Source organism: Motacilla alba, chromosome 13, assembly GCF_015832195.1.
Source record: "Motacilla alba alba isolate MOTALB_02 chromosome 13, Motacilla_alba_V1.0_pri, whole genome shotgun sequence".
Lineage (NCBI taxonomy): Eukaryota > Metazoa > Chordata > Aves > Passeriformes > Motacillidae > Motacilla > Motacilla alba.
Window position 1 is genome coordinate 8,192,071 of NC_052028.1, and position 18,781 is coordinate 8,210,851.

General features: G+C 42.5%; 1 protein-coding gene across 8 annotated transcripts in view; it reads right to left on the bottom strand.

The window, feature by feature from the left end:
* The window catches only part of FSTL4 (follistatin like 4), a 209,555-nt gene that overhangs the window by 146,216 nt on the left and 44,558 nt on the right, over positions 1–18,781 (bottom strand). For 6 of the 8 annotated variants that reach the window (XM_038149862.1, XM_038149857.1, XM_038149858.1 and 3 more), the window contains exon 4: positions 13,167–13,253. The exons of the other annotated variants lie outside the window; for them this stretch is intronic. In XM_038149862.1, coding sequence (XP_038005790.1) covers positions 13,167–13,253 — 87 coding nt within the window. The remainder of the gene's footprint in view (positions 1–13,166; positions 13,254–18,781) is intronic. 8 annotated transcript variants of the gene reach the window in all.

The window sequence follows — 18,781 nt, forward strand, 5'->3', positions numbered from 1 at the left end:
TTAAAATAAAAATAAAATCCAGTTCTCTATGACACTGATACACACAGACGTATAGTTCAAGTGTGTATTTACACACATCCATTGACACACAGATTATGCACAACCACACACTTCCCATGCACTTCCCTTGCCACAACTCATCTTTGCTGGTGACACAAAGTCAGATGCTGCAGCACAGCTTCCTAAACCTTCCTTACCCAGCACATCTTAAGTAGATTCTTGAGTAATTCATGGTTGGAAGCAACTAAAGTTGAGCTACATACAGAGCCTGGGTTATGATCAGCAAGCAGATTGTGTGCTGCACATGTCCTTACTGCCACAATACAATGAGAAAGGAAACAAAGCAGGAATTTCATAACAGTCTCTATTATGAGAGTTCTCTTTGAGTTCCTGGGTTTTTCATTGTGTGCCTGACATGAGAGTGGAGAGGCAGAGAAGCCATGGTAAATCACCTGGTCAAGGCAACAGCAACTTTGTTGTCTCTGTTACTAGCCTAATGTTGCTAGAATTTATTTATTTCTATAAAGCAAAAATGGTGACTTGTCCTGGAGAATAATACAGAGAATAAGATGTGTTTCAAGCATATGATCTGCTATAGGTACAAACTATTTTCTTTCAAGATCCATGAGACAACTCTGTGGGTTTGTGCACATCTTGGAGCAGGATGGAGAGGGACACGTCAGCCTTAGAGGAGGAGGACAGAAAATCAGTAATTTTCACCAGTTTAGATACTCTACATGAAACAAAAGGCAGGATAGTATGGACAGCCACCTCAGAACAAAAGATAGCAAGACTTCCCAGATAGTCATGTTATTTCAGGAGGATTCACAGACTTTAAAAAACAAAACTGACCCAAAACGAAAGGAAAATAGACTCTGGAAAGAAGGGTTGTGACAGATAGTTGCACCAAGGACACCAGAATGAAGGGAACTGCTGAATCTTTGTCTGCAGTTTAATACCAAATAAAAACAAATTGTAAGTCTCAACAAAAGCTCAATAACAGCAAGCAGTCACCCTGCAAACAACACCAAGGAAGCCCTCAATGCTATAGAAAAATGTTCTGTATCAATTTTTACATCTGGAAATAGGAATTAATGTTACTTTCTCTATCTGTCAGAACTCTGCAAACCATTGGAGGTCATACTTCTGATTTTCAAATGCCTTTTCATGGTAACTATGTTATTCTTAGTGTGATTAGCCTAATTTTGTCCCATTTCAAATCCATCTAACCACGGTGAGATCAAAAGCTTAATCAAATATTATTTTTGGATAGTATTGTGGTCTGTGAGGGTACTAACAGGAAAAAAGACAAAAGACACATAGAGATGAAAAGATCAAAACTATATAAAGCATATACAGAGATTACTGAGGAAGCAACATCAACACAGGTATGAGACCATATATATTTAGACCCTTGCTGTGAAACTTCAATATGCACAGTTTTCCTGATTGTTCTTTTCTCAAAAGAGCTGATGAAAAGGCAATTAATAAAACTGCTCCTTATTAAATGTTTATTTAAATTTATCTTTGATAGGCACTGCATGCTGAAGGCAATTTTATTACAATTTTAGTATTGACTCCTGTGCAGCAAGTAGAGACACAAAGGTAAAATTGTGCAGTTCCCACTGGCATCATACCTCTCCTGGCATTTGTGAGCTGCTTAGCAGGTCCCCACAAACAGCTGGCCAAGAGACAGCACAATGCTAGCAGAAGATTAATAGATATTTCCTGCATTTATCAGAAGGATTAAATGTTTGGGGCCAGGCTGGACATCGTTTGATGCAACCTGGTCCAGTGGAAGGTATACCTGGCCACAGCAAAGGAGCTGGAAAAAAAATGAGCTTTTAAGTTCCTTCCAACCCAGTCCATTTAATGATTCTGTGATTAAATTCAATGTTTCCTTGGGCACTTATATTTCCACTGCTGTGAGAAACCCAGTGAAGCATAGTAGCAACATGCATATGCACATGCACGTGTGCACACACATGTATTTTACTTGATTGTGGTTTTAATTTTCTAAGTATTCCACAGCCAAAAAAAAAAAAAAAAGGAAAAAAAAAAAAAGCTGAAAATTTCAGTCACAGATCTGGAGGGAATAGATCACATTAATACTTTGGTTCCTCTGCCAAAACTCCATATCAGAAGAACAGATTCTTCTGAAGGAAGGCAATGAAATTCCTATGGGTCACTGCTCAAAATCAGTCTTGCTGCCTTTAATCTTGCTCATGAATCATGTGTCTGTCCTGTTTCTTCACTCCTACTCTCAGTACAAGCCTGGCTCCCCTTCCTTGTTTTCAGTGGGCTTTTATCCTTTTTGTCATGTATCTTTCTGCTGTTCCTTCAATGAGATTCTTGTGGCAGAGACTAGGGGGAGGTTACAATCCAATAATAAAATAACTACAGATGACTTGCCTGTTTTCATGCTGACTGCTCCAATTACATTACCAGTGGAGCTCCAGGAAGTAAGTTGAACATCCTGGGTCTTTCCCAGCTGTTAACCCTTAAATATGTCCATGGATGTTGCCTTTGGCTTGCTCCCTGTTCCCATCTCCCCCTGGACACACAATCCAAGGCTTTTTCCCCACAAGGTGCTCACACCTCCCCTGGCTCCTCCACCATCACTATGAACCCAGAGACCTTTGCACAGCTGCTCCCAAAGCTCCTTGGAACCAGGCAGAAATCTCTCACTTCCAACTATTTTTCAACATCTAATTCTAAAATTTTCACAATTTTACCCTCATTTGGAACATTTCTACTTGGTGGAGGGTGAAATCAATAAACCAAGTGTACTGGGACATGCTGCAGTGGCAGAGAACTTGCTTGGCCATCATTGCAAAAACCTATGTAAAAATATCTTGCAATATTACCCAATGTTCAAGACCAAAAGACACCCCATTCCCATCTGAAGAGCGTTCTTCAGTCTCACAGAAATCTCTTCTTTTTCTATTTTTTGACTCATTACTTTGCAATAAGTCCATTTATCAGAAAATAAATCAATTTGTTTACTGCATGCCTATTTTTCCCTTACATATGCACAAATGCAATGTTATTTCAGCTTGGATAGAAAGACTTTTCCAGTTTCCTATTTATTTTCTCATTCAGACATCAGTTTATAAAGCTCATTGAGGCCAAAGAAGAGAAGCAGAAAGACATTTCATCATTTTGTAGTAACAAAAAAAAACCCCAACGTTATTCTGATTATTTATTTTTAATTGGAAGAGGAATAGAAAAGCTTTTATAATTAACACCCATTTCGTTTCCTTATTACATTGCTCTTGAATTCAGCGCTATGTAAATTTAAAAATCATCTGACTTGCACCAAAGTGTTTAAATGCTACTGCAGGAGGTTTCATCATGACAGGTTAGAATCCTCTATTAGTGTCACCACAGTGTCAGCACTTCCAGAAGCATTTAATTTTCTTTTCCTTAAGAGGTGCATGTCACACATTTCAACCTTACAAATGAAGTCATGTTCTTGATGAACGTCTTTAAAGCTTTGCTTAAAGACAACCCAAAAGTGTTGAAGAGGTAGAAAGAAGTAAGAGATTAGAAAACAATGGAGGTTGGCAGAGGGCACAAGATAAATGTACAGTAATTAAATCACAGGATCACAGAATGGTTTGGGTTGGAACAGACCTTAAAGCTCATCTCATTCTAACCTCCTGCCCAGGGACACCTTCCACTAGGTGAGATTGCTCCAAGCCCTTTCCAACCTGGCCTTGAACACTTCCAAGGACAGGGCAAACACAGCTTCTCCGGGCAACCTGTGCCAGGCTTCAGCACACGCACAGGGAAGAATTTTTTCCTAATATCTAATCTAAATCTGCCCTCCTTGCTTGATCCCCTGGAGATAAGGAAGACCCTGCATGCTATGAAGGGGGAAAAAAATCTTTAGGATGATAATATCAAAGAACAACTCAGCTCAATCTATTGAGAAAATGAATCTATAGAGTCTTTTGCTGTCCCTTCCTTCTCCTGCCCCTTGGTCCCAAGCAGATTAACTTACAGGGGTAAAAGCTTCCAGATGGAATCTATCAATAGCTGCATCTATGTACAACTTGCAACGCTTCTGTCATTTACTACTACACATAAAGGAAGGCAGAGAGCTCTGTGTGAAAATTAGGGACTGGATTCATTTTGTGAGTCTGTATCTGAGAACTGATGCTTTTCTATAAAAGTTAACATTTGCTGGAAATAAAAGGGGAAAAAATATTAAAGCTATTAAGTTGTAATGGGATTTGTGTTAGTGCAGGAGTTTTGTGTTTGGGTGGTTTTTTATTCCTGGGTAAAGCCAAACTTGTACTTGACTCATAGATGTTTTTCTTGATTGAGGAGCAGCCCTAGCAACAGGATTAGTGCCCTTCCTGCATCACACCTAAATCAGCATAAACCTCCAGCCTGAAGCTGTTGAGGCTGCACAGTGTCTTTTCACTTTTTTTTCCCCAAGACATTTCATTTATGTTTTCCCAACTAGATGCCTTAGAGCCTCGTAGATTATGAGTGCAGGAGTGTTGCCACAGAGCACAAGTGTAAAGCAGGAGCCAAACCAGGTCCATTATGGGGAGAATTACAATCCCACAAATCCTGAAGAAAGCTGTGTTATATCTGCACTGGGATAGAGAAGAAAGGATATCTTATAAAATAGTTTTTCTAGAATCAGAGAATAGTTTGGGTTGAAAGGGACTTAAAGATCATCTGGTTTCAAGCCTCCTGCTGTGGGCAGCGACACCTTCCACCAGACCAGGTTGCTCCAAGCCCCTTCCAACCTGGCTTTGAACACTTCCAGGGATGTGCAAGGCAGACATGTGAGGCACATTGCTGGCAGCATGTGCAGGACTGCATCCCACCTTGGGATTGCCTTTAAAAATTAGTAAGAGCAGGATGTGTCTTTAAAAGGTTCTCTACATAAATTATGTAGTGCTCATCTGTTAAGGTTCAGAAAAACTCAGGAACAAAGCACATTTAAATGATAGCAAATCCAAACAAACCAAACATCTTCCAATGGGATAGTCATGAAAGCAAATGTACATATTGCACTGAGACTGCAGATAACCCTGAGATTAACCCAGTTCTGCTCAATGGTGGCATCTGCTCAGCAGCCCAAAGGCTGGGCTCAGGTCATTGCTCAAGTCAAGCCTTGGAGCACAAGCTGCACTCAGGTGTGTGCATGGTCAGGCAGAGCAAGTTGCTTTTAAGTGCAATGTTACCAACATATATAAAAAATACAAGCATCCCCCCCAAATTCCTGACTCCAGATGTGCCCCAGCAGCTGCCCTTGCTCTAGCACAAGAGACTGCAGCACCCCAAGCTTTAATTCAGGGCTGGTCAGTGGGAGTGAGCAAGAAATGCTCCAGGAGTTTGAAACCAGACTGAAACATCTCCACAGCCCAACACCAATCCATAGCAATTTGCAACCCCCTTTCCCATTCTCTGTTATCCTTAATGAACTCCTTTCCAAGACTAAGAAATAAGGAGAAACACTATTTTTAAAAGCAACTGCACGCAGGTCTTCTGCACCTAGTTCTAATTTTGCAATTCTCCCCTTGTTTAATTTTCTATTTATTGTCCAAGCCAGCACACCTGTATTTTGTAGACACACCCTTTTGTTTATCTCCATCTGAAGCCAATGTTAACACTTGGAAACCTTCATCTCATGATGAACAAAGCCCTTGAGTCTGTCACCAAGTGCCTGTCAGACCTAACAGCCATTGTTAATACCCAGACTTTTGAGGGTCTGTCCCCAGGGGCAAACCTATTTCTCAGCCCCTCCCTGAGGATTTTACTTTGGCATCAATTATGGAAATTACTCTGACTGTGATTAAAGATTTATCTCCTCTAAATAATGACATTTCAAGATCTCTTCCTACTCTTGAGGTAAATAACCCCAGTACTTTTCCCTGTGCTCTTCTACAAAGGAGGACAGCAGAATTAATGCCTTTTCTCCTGCATTACAAACCTTTCACTCTCGCTGTATTTGTTCTGTGCTGAAGGAAGCATTTTAAAGTGCATTTACCTGATGGAAGAGTTATCGGCTACTGAAACCACTGAAAGGATAACACAGTACGATGAAAAAAAACTACTAAAAAGCTATTTTGAAAGTGAAAAGCCTTTAAACTTCATGCAATGCTAAAACTGGCTCTGAAGGTACCAGTGCAGAAATGGAGCATTAGCACCAAAATGCTAAGATTAGCTGCTTTTCGTTTTTATTGTGAGAAGTAGGATGTATCACTGGTTTCCCAGGTTGAGACTCACAATCTAAAAAGAAAAATTCAGAATAGATAAAAAATCCATAACTAATTAAGGGTTTCTGCAATGGTGGTATTTTTGTTTCAGATGGTTTTAATTTAATCTGAGTTTTTGTAATTTGTAAGACCAGACATCTGGTTTGGGAAATTGCCCAGGAAGAAGAGCCCCTTCCCTTCACCCCACAATGAGCTTTTTCCCCTCCGTGGCATCAGTGCTGGTCCACAGCCATGCACAGAGTCCATCCAGGATTTATCCTGCTGCCAAACAAAAACAGCAGCCTGCATTCAGGGTGTGGGAGCCCTCCTCAGTCACCCACACCAGGAAAGCGTGGGGAGAGCTAGATCTGAAAGGGTGGTTACAAAATAAGAGTACATGTATTCACTCCCTTCCCTTTGAAAGTGCTCTGTACACGGAATAGAAACAAGCAACAACTGATAAAATCAACTGAACGCTGTTTCCCTTTGAATACAAAGGCACCAAATGAAAACAAGAGGGTCACATTTAATAGCAGAAGAGAAAAAGCTTGAGATAAAAAGCTGGAATAAGCAGCAATCATCAGTCATCAACATCAGAGTATATTGGGCAAAGGCAGCATTATGGGGCTTTTATTCTTTTAAGAAAGGGAACAGAACAAAAGGCATTTTGGTGCAGGGCATGTTGTGGGGCTGATCCACACAGATATGGCACAACTACAGCGAGAGGAATACGAGGAGAGCACAGACACAGGGAGCTCAAAGCAGTGGTTACATCTGAACACAGCTGAGATGAACACCATGAAAGCCCCAGAAAACCAGTGGCACCAGTTTAAAGCAGAGACATGAGATGCCCAGCTTGAGCCAAGAACAGGTAGGTACCATACTTTGAACAGGAGACTGGAACTGGGCTTTTCTACTACCTTGTATTTCAAGCTCATTTCCTGATGCCTTAGAAAAATGAAGTAAATCTCATTGCAAAAAGGGGGGACAATTCAAGAAACTCACTGGTCTGTCACCCAGTCTCTGTCATTGCCACTTGTCCCTTTGGATCAGCACACAGGTCTTGGGAAGCTTGGAGGGAACAAGGGAATGATGAAACAGATCAAAAGAAAGGAAAGAGGCAGCATTTCCACCAGTCTTTTTGGATGACTGACCAGAAAGGGAAAAAAGTAGTGAGAGTCACTATATTTGACTCTGCAGAGGTAAAGGCAATAAATAAATTAATAAATACATACAAATAGTAAATAGGAACACCCTGTGCCAAGGACACAACTCTTTTTCACAAGCACATGGAGCTCAAGTGATGAATTATCAGCAGAGAGGCAGCTGGTACTGCCCTTTGACAAGGTACCCAGGTCCAGCCCCTCTGCAGACCCCACGCAGGACCCACCAACACCTCCCCATCAGCCTGGTGTGCTGGAATATTCTGTAGCTCAGCACAGCAATACAGGAGCCTGAAGCTTGCAAAGGAATACACGAGCAGCACGGCAGGGATGACTGCAAATGCCTGGAGGAAAAAAGTTCACTTCCAAAAACATTTGCTTTAGAGACAGAAATTGTGTTTGATCCCCTCCATCCTGGCTCTTCCCATCACACCATGACTTGGAAAGGGCTGACAGTCCCTGCCAGTGGCTGGGCAGTGTTTCCCTGTGTGTGGCTCCATCGGATCCACTGCAGCACAAAACTGCATCAACCCGTTCACAACAGAACCTCACATCCAGCAGCCAAAACCCAGCTGGCATTTTGTGCTCACAGTAAATAGGATTACTGGCAGCAATGAAAAGTGAAGTCCTCTGCTGAACAACACACTGGGGATGGCAGCAGCTTTCCAGTCTTAGACTGCAAATACCACCTTGCCAAAGCTTTCTGTACTAATGGGGCCTATTTTCTCTACAGGAAAGGAAAAGGCAGGAGAGAACTCAATTTTTATGCTTCCGAGTCTCCTATTGATGTGCATGTGTTCAACTGCTCCTGTTCCCATTAACACCCAGCATGGGACATTCAAACAACTTCAGAGCTGCTACAGCTGGGCTTGTCCGGGAGATAGAGCTCATGTTTAAGAAAAAGAAAAAAAAAAAGGCAAAAAGGGTATTATTTGAATTTTTTCTGCACTAAATAACGTAGCACAGCTTTGACTTTAAAACCTGCATTTTTCAATGGAAATATTTGTCTCTACCTAAATGACAAAGCAGAGCTGCCAACTATTCATGTTCATAATCCTCACTGACACCAATGGGAGCTGCATTTGCAGAGCAGGTCCCCACAGGGATCCTGGAGGGTGATTTACTGCCTCCAACATGACCTGCAGGCACTAAATGGCTGCCTCCAGGTTACTCAGGTGGAAGAACATGCAGAGTGCCCATTTTGGAGGAAAAAAGGTCTGAGATTGTCAATAAATAAAAAAACCCTCGGGTCTCCCAGTGAAATGGAGTGAATGACCAGCTGACAAGGAGGGGAAAGGGGAAGAAAAAAGAAAACGAGAAACAGGCAAATTGCTCTCTGTGTGATGGCAGGAGTGATCCTGAACTGCAATCAAGTTTCCCAAAGTTTACATTTAAAGTCCTATTTGCCTCAACAATGCCCACTTTAGTGGCTAGAACATATAAAACAATTAAAAAATACAGCATCCCTTGCCATGTAAATGTCCCTCCATTACAAAGAGGGCTCTAATTCTCAGGAATTGAGTTTGGACATGAGGAGAACGACCATTTTTCTCGGATTTTTTTAATGTGAAAACCCAGTGCATATCCCTGATCAGTAAAGAAAGGCACAAACTGGGACAGGGGCTCAGTGTCCCCAGGCTGGCACAGGCACCATTGCGGACTTGAATCCCTTTATAAGAGCTACTGGGCTCCAAAAGCTGCCCCAAACTTCCTCCCACTGGATTTGTTACACACATTGGTACTGGCAATTCCAACTGATTTTAAACTGAAATATTGATGTGGGATTAGAGACCATTGTGTGAGGTGCAGATGTATTTAACATGATCAGCAGCAAATACATAGGTATTAAACAGAGGGGTGGGAATATGAAAAAATCAAATTTAATACTCTTAAAGCAAATATTGCATTTTGAAAAGATCTCATTTCTTCCCTTCTCGGGCATCTCTGCCAGCACAACTGGCACATGTGCAAACTAAAAAAAAACAAACAAAAAAAATCCTGAAAGTCTTGGATTGGGATACAGAAAAAAAAGCTGCCAACACCTTGCTTTGTAACAGAGGGTCCAAGGGGAGTCCACAGCAGGGACATGGTAGAATGCATTAAATCTCAATTAGATCATAGCACACAACAAAGCACGGAACATTCTCATCGTATTTGCTCACCCAAGGATTAAGGGATTTTCTTTGGAGAGGTCTGTGCTAGCAAAGCATCTTGGGGACCTCATGGCTCTTGGCAGGGAAGAACAGGCACCTCTCTCTCCTGTCTTAATGAACTGCACCCATTAAATTGTCTCATAACTGTATTTTACACATATGTGTGCCAGTGAGAGACTGCAGCTGTGAAGAGACGTGGTTTAATACTCTGGAAGTGCTTCCACAGTACTTTTGGTAAATATGTGGTACTGGTCACTGTCTGCATATAGCAAAACGTCAAAAATAAAAATGCAGAAAGAAAAAAAAAAACAGCAGAAGAAGGAAAATATGGAAGGAAATACAACTTCGATGGCATACTTTAGGTTTTAAACATTACTGTAATAAGGTAATGTTCTAGCCACTTTTAAAACAGTGATTTAGGCAACATTATGAAGTCATTATTTGTAAATGTGTTCATTATACAATACTTACTATTAATAAGACCTCATAATCATGCCTGTAAACAGTATTACAGTATTGTAAATGCAATATTGGCCATCCAAGTGCCCTCAGAAGCCTGATGTGCAGCAATGGGCAGCAGAGCTGGGAGCAGTGTCCAGCCCAGATTCTGCTGGCTGATCCTGCTGCATGAGCTTCTACAGCAGCACCTTGTTCTGCAGGAGGATTCATGTGGCCACTTCAAATAATTTTACATCCCAACCCCATCTCCTCTGAGCTAAACTAAGATTTGCTTCCATATGGCTTCACAAGCCTAAAGACTTTTCCTATGAAATCACAGAATCATAGAAACATTTAGGCTGGAAAAGCCTGCAAGGCCATCAAGTCTGACTGTTCCCCCAGCACTGCCAAGTCCACCACTACACCATGACTTCAAGTGCCACTTTCACGTGTCTTTTAAATCCCTCTGGGGATGGGGACTCCACCACTGCCCTGGGCAGCCTGCTCCCTGACAGTGCTGGGGGTTTTCCTGTAGCAAAACTTGCCCCAACACCTGACTACACTAATTTCTTCCACCCAGCCATTTCCACAGCTCTGAACTCTGCTGCCTCCACTCCAAGCAAGACTCGTGTCTAACATCTTCCAGCACTGGGCATTTCAAGTGCTTTCAGCAAGGACAGGCTTCACCCAATGCAAACAGTTTGCACTTTCCTCCTGAAGATCAGTTAATGAAGTGCAACACTTCAGAGCTGTTTGATTAAAGTGCTAATGCTTGTAAAATCAATATGCCAGAAAGTGAAGCTTTCTTCATATTTAAGCAAGGGGAAAAAAAAAAGTCTTAAATTTTATTTGAACCCAGATGCAGCAAAAGGAGTGCAGACACACAGTTTATAGCTGCCTCATATAATTTACAAACACCTGCTGTTAGTACACCTTAAAACACACATTATTCAATAAATGCTGCAGAAATTATCTTAAAAGCAGCAGTGCCTTGACTTGCTTCTACAAAAGTTCTACAATATCCACGCACAGCACTGACACCTTTTAAAAGGTTTTCCTTGCTGAGGAGCAGTACCAATAGTCAAAACTGCAGCAAGGCCAGCAGCTTGGCAGGTCCCCATCACCTTTGGAGTGTGCTGCTTTAATTTGCTCCAGGCAAACCCATTCCCTACCCACACAAGAGTATTCAGTCAACTAAATGAATAGCTGAATGCACTCCACTGCTACACATTTGGGCTGGAAAACTTCAAAGCATGGCAATCATAATATTTTCATTACAGGCAGGAGCTATTATTCCTCCCCACAATGAAGCCTGGAAGACAGGCTCTAATCCCCACAACAGAGTGCTCTCTTGAAAGGGAACATCACACTGGCTTTCAAAAACCCACCAGGGATGTGGAGTCCACAGCTCTGAAACCTTCCAGCCTCAGCGGGTCAAACCTGGCATCAAAGCACCCACCCTGCCCCAAAATAGCTCCAACTTTCAGATGTTGTAACTCCCTAAATGGTAAGGGTACAAACTACATGGTCATAGCCCAAATTATGTTACACATCCCCTGACTGCACACACTGAGATTATGACTGCTCAGCGCACTCAGCACACACACAGTCACAAGGGAACACTAAAAGCAAATTCTGGCCCTGTCTATCATCCATAATTCAAGAGAAATCAGGGTTAAAAAAAGTGCATGAGCAATTGACATAATTTATATGCTGCAAGTGGGAGAGTTGGCAGTCTCTTGCATCATAAAGTTTAAATAATGGTAGTTTAACATCAGATGTACCCACAGCTGTAGTGCCATTAGCTCCATTACGCCATGGAGCAACTGCTTCCTGAGCTGGGTACCCCCACCTTGTCCCACCAACAGCTTGCTTCACACAGGATTTCACCAGGAATGATCAGTCAAGCACAAACCACTCGGTACTAACAGCAGGAAAAAGAAAAAAAAAAAACAATCACAAAACTAACACACCTGGAAAGGTTTAGTGATGCAGTTGGTATTGAAAGGTACCTTTAAAATGAAAGCAGGAAAAAAAGGGAAAAAGTATTCAGCAGTGGCAACAAGTTTTGGAGATGCTGTTGCAAATTTTGATCAATATCATGACATTTACCTTTTCAGGATATGATTTCTTCTTACTGTATATTAACAAAAAATATTCTTCTTTACCCAAGGGATTATCAAATTCAGTGTGTGTATGCATGCTGAGGAGTATTAATTGATCATTCAATCTAAACCAGTCGATATTTCTTATGGAAACAAAAGAAACCTGGAACAGAGACTGCTTTGTCCCACCATTCTCAGGTTCACCCATATCATACTGTTTTTAGTGGAAAACCTAAACTCACAGAAATTAGGGATCCCAAGAGGGTCAGGCATTGGGAATGAGGCTGCCAAAAGTCCCACCTGAAAATTAGCTTTTTCAACCAATCCATTCTCTGTCTTATCAGTCTCTCTGCAATTTGTCATAAGATGACTCTGAAGCGGCATAATATAATTTATGCTATCCACAAATGTTGAATTGATTTGAGGGAATGCACAACCTAGAAAGCCCAAGCCAAGCCTACATTCTGGCCACAGTTTCTGTTATTCAGATAAACTCTTTTCAAAGAGGAATTTTGCAGAAATCAAACGAGAACTTGAAGGCAGGAATCCCTAAGGTAAAAGGAGTTGATGAAAGATCACCTGGTTTCACAGCACCCTGAACTTATCAGGATACCATCACCACTCTAAGTACCACTTTTCTGCAGTTAGTGCAGTAATACCAGCTTTTCAGTTGGGTTTTTTTGTTTGTTTTGGTTTTTTTTTGGTTTGGGTTTTTTTTGCTTCCTTTCTGTTGTGCTGTGCCATTAAAAAAAAAAAACAAAACATCAGCACAGAGCCTCAATATTTGGTCCAAAAGTCCTTTTTTACATCCCATGTGCAGATTCAGCACATCCATGTCCATGGCACAAAGAGGAAGAGACACATCCATATTTAATCTTGAAACACAGCCTGGTAAACAGAGAGCAGCAAGAAAAGTTGCTCCCCCCTCCTCCCCCTCTGATTCAGCTGACAACATCAACAAAGTGGAGCAGGTATGGTGGCAAGAGGCAACAGCTACTCCCTTCTGTCAGAGCAGAATATGGAAGTTTGGCAGAGAGCTAAAGCCTCATGTAAGAAAAACAAAAAGACTCAATCTCTCCTTTTTACCTTCAGCAGCACCAGCACTTCTTAACTTCACTGCTTCCCAGGAGATGATTCTCCATCCCCAGGTGTGCTGAGCATGCTCCATATTATCTGAAGGAACAGGAAACCCTGAGTTATGGGGGCTCTTTTACCTTTTTTTTTTCCTTTTCTAGGTCATGATATTCTTATCTGAGCTTGCAGAGCACATCATCCAGACAAACTGCTGTCTTTCTCCTCCAGTTGCACCCAGGAGCACACTTGCATGAGGAAAATAAAAGGCGCCCAAGATTTGAAATATGGCAGTGAGCATCCCTGTAATGCAGCCATGGGAACTGCCAGCAAAAAGCACTTCACAGGGGATTTACAACATGGATTTTTCTGCTACATGAGGTGGGGAGAGAGATCTGCAAAGAAGGCAGATGATAATTTAAGTTTATTTATGATTTATTTCAGTAGCTGGAGAAGAATTTAAAGAGGTATTTCCAGTGCTTCTTTAAACACCTGAACCACCACACACCAATGAAGCTCAGTAAAAGCCCTAGACTATGTTGCCCCTTACTAACAAAACACAGTGTATGCAACCCTGCTGCCCCCTTACACTGACAGAGTGTTAAAATGCAGGGCACATAAAGAACTAGCAAAAATTTCAAGGAAATTATTAAGATGAGTGACTTGATAAAATCCTTCTCTCTGAGCTAGACAGCCTAAGGCTGAGTCATGAAAACACAGGGGAAAAAAACCACCAAAATCCCATACTCCAGCTTGAGCATCCAAACAGAGGACTTCTGCAGCCTCCTTTAGGCACCAAAGGGTATCTCTGCATGAAAGCTTTAAAACCTTCCTTAGCTGGTTCTCTGTGGAAGGATCCCATCAGCCTTTCCCTAGTCCTCTCACAGCCCTGTGGAACAGCAGAGCAATGGATGCTCATTACCAACAGCAGCTGACAGTGCTGCAAGGATCCCCGTGGGCTCCTCGAGGGCTGTGGATGGTACAGTCATCCAAAATCATGCTCAAGAGAGAACAAGACATCCCTGCTACAGAAGCACTTCTCACTGACCTGGGGGAAAAGAACTCCTTCATTACAATTACAAACCCAAACTACTCTACAAAGTATTTTGATCCCGCTTGGATGTGCCCCCACCAGGCACGAGCAAGGCTCTGCCTCACCTGGTTGAGGAACACAGCCCAGTCTACACAGCTGCTCTCTCGGAGCCTCCTCAGGTCAGGATGACCCCGAGATGTGTTAAAAGTCTCTTTTTCCCAACCCAGCTGTTGAAGAAGGAGTCAGAAGTCTTCGGCTGTCGTTCTCAAGGTTGTTTATTAATTCTTATCTAAAACATTTTCTGTCTGGCCTGCCGTGATCTGTTCAGCAGGTCAGCCAAAGGCACACTGCCCTCCCACAGGGCCGGTGCTGTCTTTTATATTACAAGCTACTTGATATTTATTATTGATATTTTATACTACAAGTACTTGATATTTACTATTATGTTCCAATACCTATCACCTATGTTAGACAGTGACTTTTTACTCTGAACCAATCTAAGAGTGCCAACATCACCCAGAAAATGGACATTAGGAAGAAGAAAGAAAGGGCACGCCCTGATTCCTCCATCTTGGAACCTTAAACCCCTATGTTCAAAACCCCAAAATTTCTCTTCTCACCGTGTAACTATTACTACTATGCTGTCTAAACTTTTGTGACCTTTAATTCCTCATACAAAGTTGGTAATTAGTTCCATGGGTTGAACTCAAAGCTGCAGGGGTCTTTGGCTGCATGCCAGGGTCTCTGACACCCCTGCCAAGGCTTCAAAGCTCCCTGGCTGGGGCTCAGATCATCCAGAACCATCAGAGAGATGTCCTGGGTTCCAACACTGCTCCTCCAACAGCTGGGAGCCTCCAGCCCCAGGCTGATTTTGGGTTTGTATTTGAGGGGGAGCGAGATTAATGCTTTCCAGCACACACAACCCATTTCTGGTTTTTTGCCACCATAAGGAGCCTGGCATTGTCTGTTCCCTGGAGCATGGAACAAATGCACATTTGACCTTCCCATGCCACACATTTTGGGTGAGCACCAGGCCCTGCAGGGGATCCAGGACCCCCATTCATACTGCACACCTGGCCAAGTCCTGCTGGGCCATGCCAGACATCAGACCACAGCAACTGTCTCACCAGTGCTACCTCCAGAGCTTGCTCACCTGGCACATGCACCTCTGTCTGGTACATTGCCTCCTGCTCATGACTCCCAATCCTCTTCCATACTCTCTCAATATAACCACAGAGAGGCACACCAAGGCAGCAACTTGAGGGAACAGAGAATTACCAGAACTGAAGATTCCACACCCCACCTCCCACCAGCACCACCAGGTCTGATGCATCAGCAGGACTCAACCTTCCTGCCTGTTCCCACCCACACCTGAGCCCCATCACACTCCTCTGTCTGATCTAGGTCCCCAGGAGTCAGGGTGCAGGCAGGTTACATGGCAAAAAGGGTTCTTTCACTTCAAAAGAAGCACAAACACTTTAAAACTTTGGAAAAATTTCCACTTTTATTTTAAAAAATTGTATTAGAAAAATTGTAGCTTTTAAATCCACAACATTTTAGGGACAAAGCAATTCTACTCATGAAACCCTTCTTACTAGCATGGGTTGTCTGAGAATCACCTTGTGAAGGCTTCCCCTTCCTGATCCTTACAGTGCCTTTCCCCTTTAGAACACTGGAGATCACAGCCCTTCCACGAGGCCTCAGCACAACCCCCTGCCCAGCAGAGCTCAGTGTTCAGGTACTGGCAGAAAGCAGCACAGCAGCACCAGCACCGCCTTCAAAGAGAGTGCAGAATTCTGGTTATTTATATAAGACTGTATTTAATACATCTGCTCACCTTCACCTGCATTTTCCCTCCACATATCAAAATTTGCAATTTGTAAACTGCAGAATTTAATGACAGTGGAGTCAAAGCAGGAATGTGGATAGCAGATGCTGCATTTAACACCCACCATGATGAATTATAGGATATCCTGAGTTGGAAGGGACCCTTAAGGATCACTGAGACCCAAGGGAAACTACCCCCTTCCCCCTTTTTTTTTTTTTTTTCTGGAAGCATCACTGGAGTCCCACCCTTAATAATAATTTCAGAATCTCCTGGAAGTAGTGTGGGAGTGTCACCATTAAGATGAGTGGAAACACAACTCCTGGTTGTATGCATTCCCTCCAGACTGCCAGGCCACATTTAAATCCCTTTCCTCAATTGGAAGGAACTTAACCAACCTGGAAAACAACAAATCAATGCTACTTGCCTTGTTTTTCATGTCTGACTCCACATTAATGCTGTGTCAGAAAACATCAGCATCAGAAGAGGCTGCACCAGCCTTTGCCAGAACTATTGCATTTTCTCAATGAAAAAGGGAAATAGGTAAGAGGGATGAGAAAATTATTAATTTCACAGGATCTGTGTTGCACCTCCCCTGTAATTTGGGCAGGGCTCCTTCCCCTGGAAACAAGAACTAGGAGACAGAAGCTGTGGCTGCTCTGTACCTGAAGTGCTCAAGGTCAGGTTAGATGTGGCTTAGAGCAATCTGGTCTAGAGGAAGGTGTCCTTGCCTGTGGCAGGGGGTTGGAACAAGAACATCTTTAAGGTTCCTTCCAACCCAAACCCTCCTATGTACCCACACTGAGAATAGGGATTTCCTTACAGCACGATTGGTGGATGGAGAATTAGTTTCCTCATCAGTGAAGATGATCCCAGTGGGAGACTCTGCTTTCTGCACCAGATCAGGACATGTCCAAGCAAATATTGAGCCAAAACTCATCATTGTGCTGTCAAAGAAATTCTCCTAAGTGAAGCAGCTACTTCCCCACAGTCTTCAAAAGTCTGATAGCCTGCGTTATCTATTTGCCACTGTTTAATCAGCCCTGGTTAACAAATCAGACTTGTTTGCAGCATTTTCAGGGTCAAGTTAACTAATTTTAGAAGAATACAACTGCACTTATGAGGAAACAGACAGTAAAAATATAGAGGGTTTATGCACATCCTTTCCTGATGTGTTTAGTTGCATTTGAAACTGCTTCAGTTGCAGATCTATACAGTTATGTGAGCTGGTCACTGCTGGGCTTCCTGGGAATCCTGCAAGCTGGAGGGACAAGTCAGAGTGTCACAGTCAAGAATTCATAGACAGCAACAGCAGAAGCCATGTGACTGGAACCACTGAATCTCTTCTGCTGGAAACTAATTGGATGTAGGAAGGGAGAAGATGCATACAACTGTATGCAAAGGGAGATGAGTTATGGAAAGGCTCCAAAACCAGTACATTTGGTAAGCTAATGTTACTCCAATGAAATACAGAAAAGTCTGCAAAATTATTTTATGTCTTCTCCAATAAACATTCAGTAGAATGTAAAGAATAAAATTATTCCCTTTGTACAAAAGATGATTTAAATGCATTCTATTACTAAAATTTTGTGCAACTAAGAACTTGTAGCAAAGATTGAAAAGAGTGTTCACAAAAGCAGTGAACATTACTACACAGTAAAAATACAGTGGAGATTTGCAGACCAAGGTCTTCTATCACACCTAAATTGAAACATAGACCCATGGCAATGTATTCTCCCTGTTAGCTCTCCTAAAGCCCTTACCAGAGTACACTGCAACAGTCTGTGGAGAGAGAAAGGAATGTCTCCTCAAATACAACAGAAACAGCTTTGCTGAAGGACAGGAGAGCTTATGGCTGTTTCCTGTGCATCACGGACCTAAAGAATGCTGATATTTAGTAAACTTTAAGGACCAATAAAACCCAAAAATGATTCTTTTAAAAACACCTACAGGGCCTTTAAGGAACCATAAATAAAATTCCATGAGATTTTCAGAGATTTACAGCACATCAGCTTGGCTGTGCACTAAGGGAAATCCCTCTGGCCACAAGCCAGAACTTCATCCCTAGGGCCCAGCACCTGAGAAACACCCACAGGTCCTGCTGCTGCTGGACTCACTCACAGCACAGACCCTGCAGGAGCTGAACGCTGCAGCAGCAGGGGCACTCATGCCACAGCAGGACGTGCAGATTCTCTGGCCTGGAAACACAGTGCCAGGCTGGGGTGCCTGCAGGAGCACAGCTATGCTGGCAGCAGCACTGGCGTTAGCACTGCCAGGACCTCCTAAAGCCCAACTAATCCAGACAACTGGGAACGCATTCTGGACAGGTGAAGCTTGAATCCTCTCCTTGAAGCTCTCCAGCCCAGCCAAATTACAAGCTTGCAGACTATCAAAGCCCTGCATCTGAGCTGCATTATTAGAAGGATGAGACCAGCCCGTAACAATTAATTAACAGTAACAATTAATTTTTGTGTGGCATTCTTCACTTCTGAATATTTGAGCAGTGCTATTTTTTCACCAGATATGATTTTGTAGCCAAAAAAAAAAAGTGCTTGAGTGCATTACAGCATCTTTGTTCACACGCAGTACTGAACTTCTTTGAAATATTCAAAATTTAACAGATTGATTTTGCTTCTGGCAAGTCTCCCTGCATGTAGTTTTGCTGAGTGTGTAGACCCACACTCTCAAAGAGCTACCTATCACCTACATGATCTATTTATGGAAGAATGGACGAATATCCATTAATATAGAGGTAAACTCTAGGAGACAGCA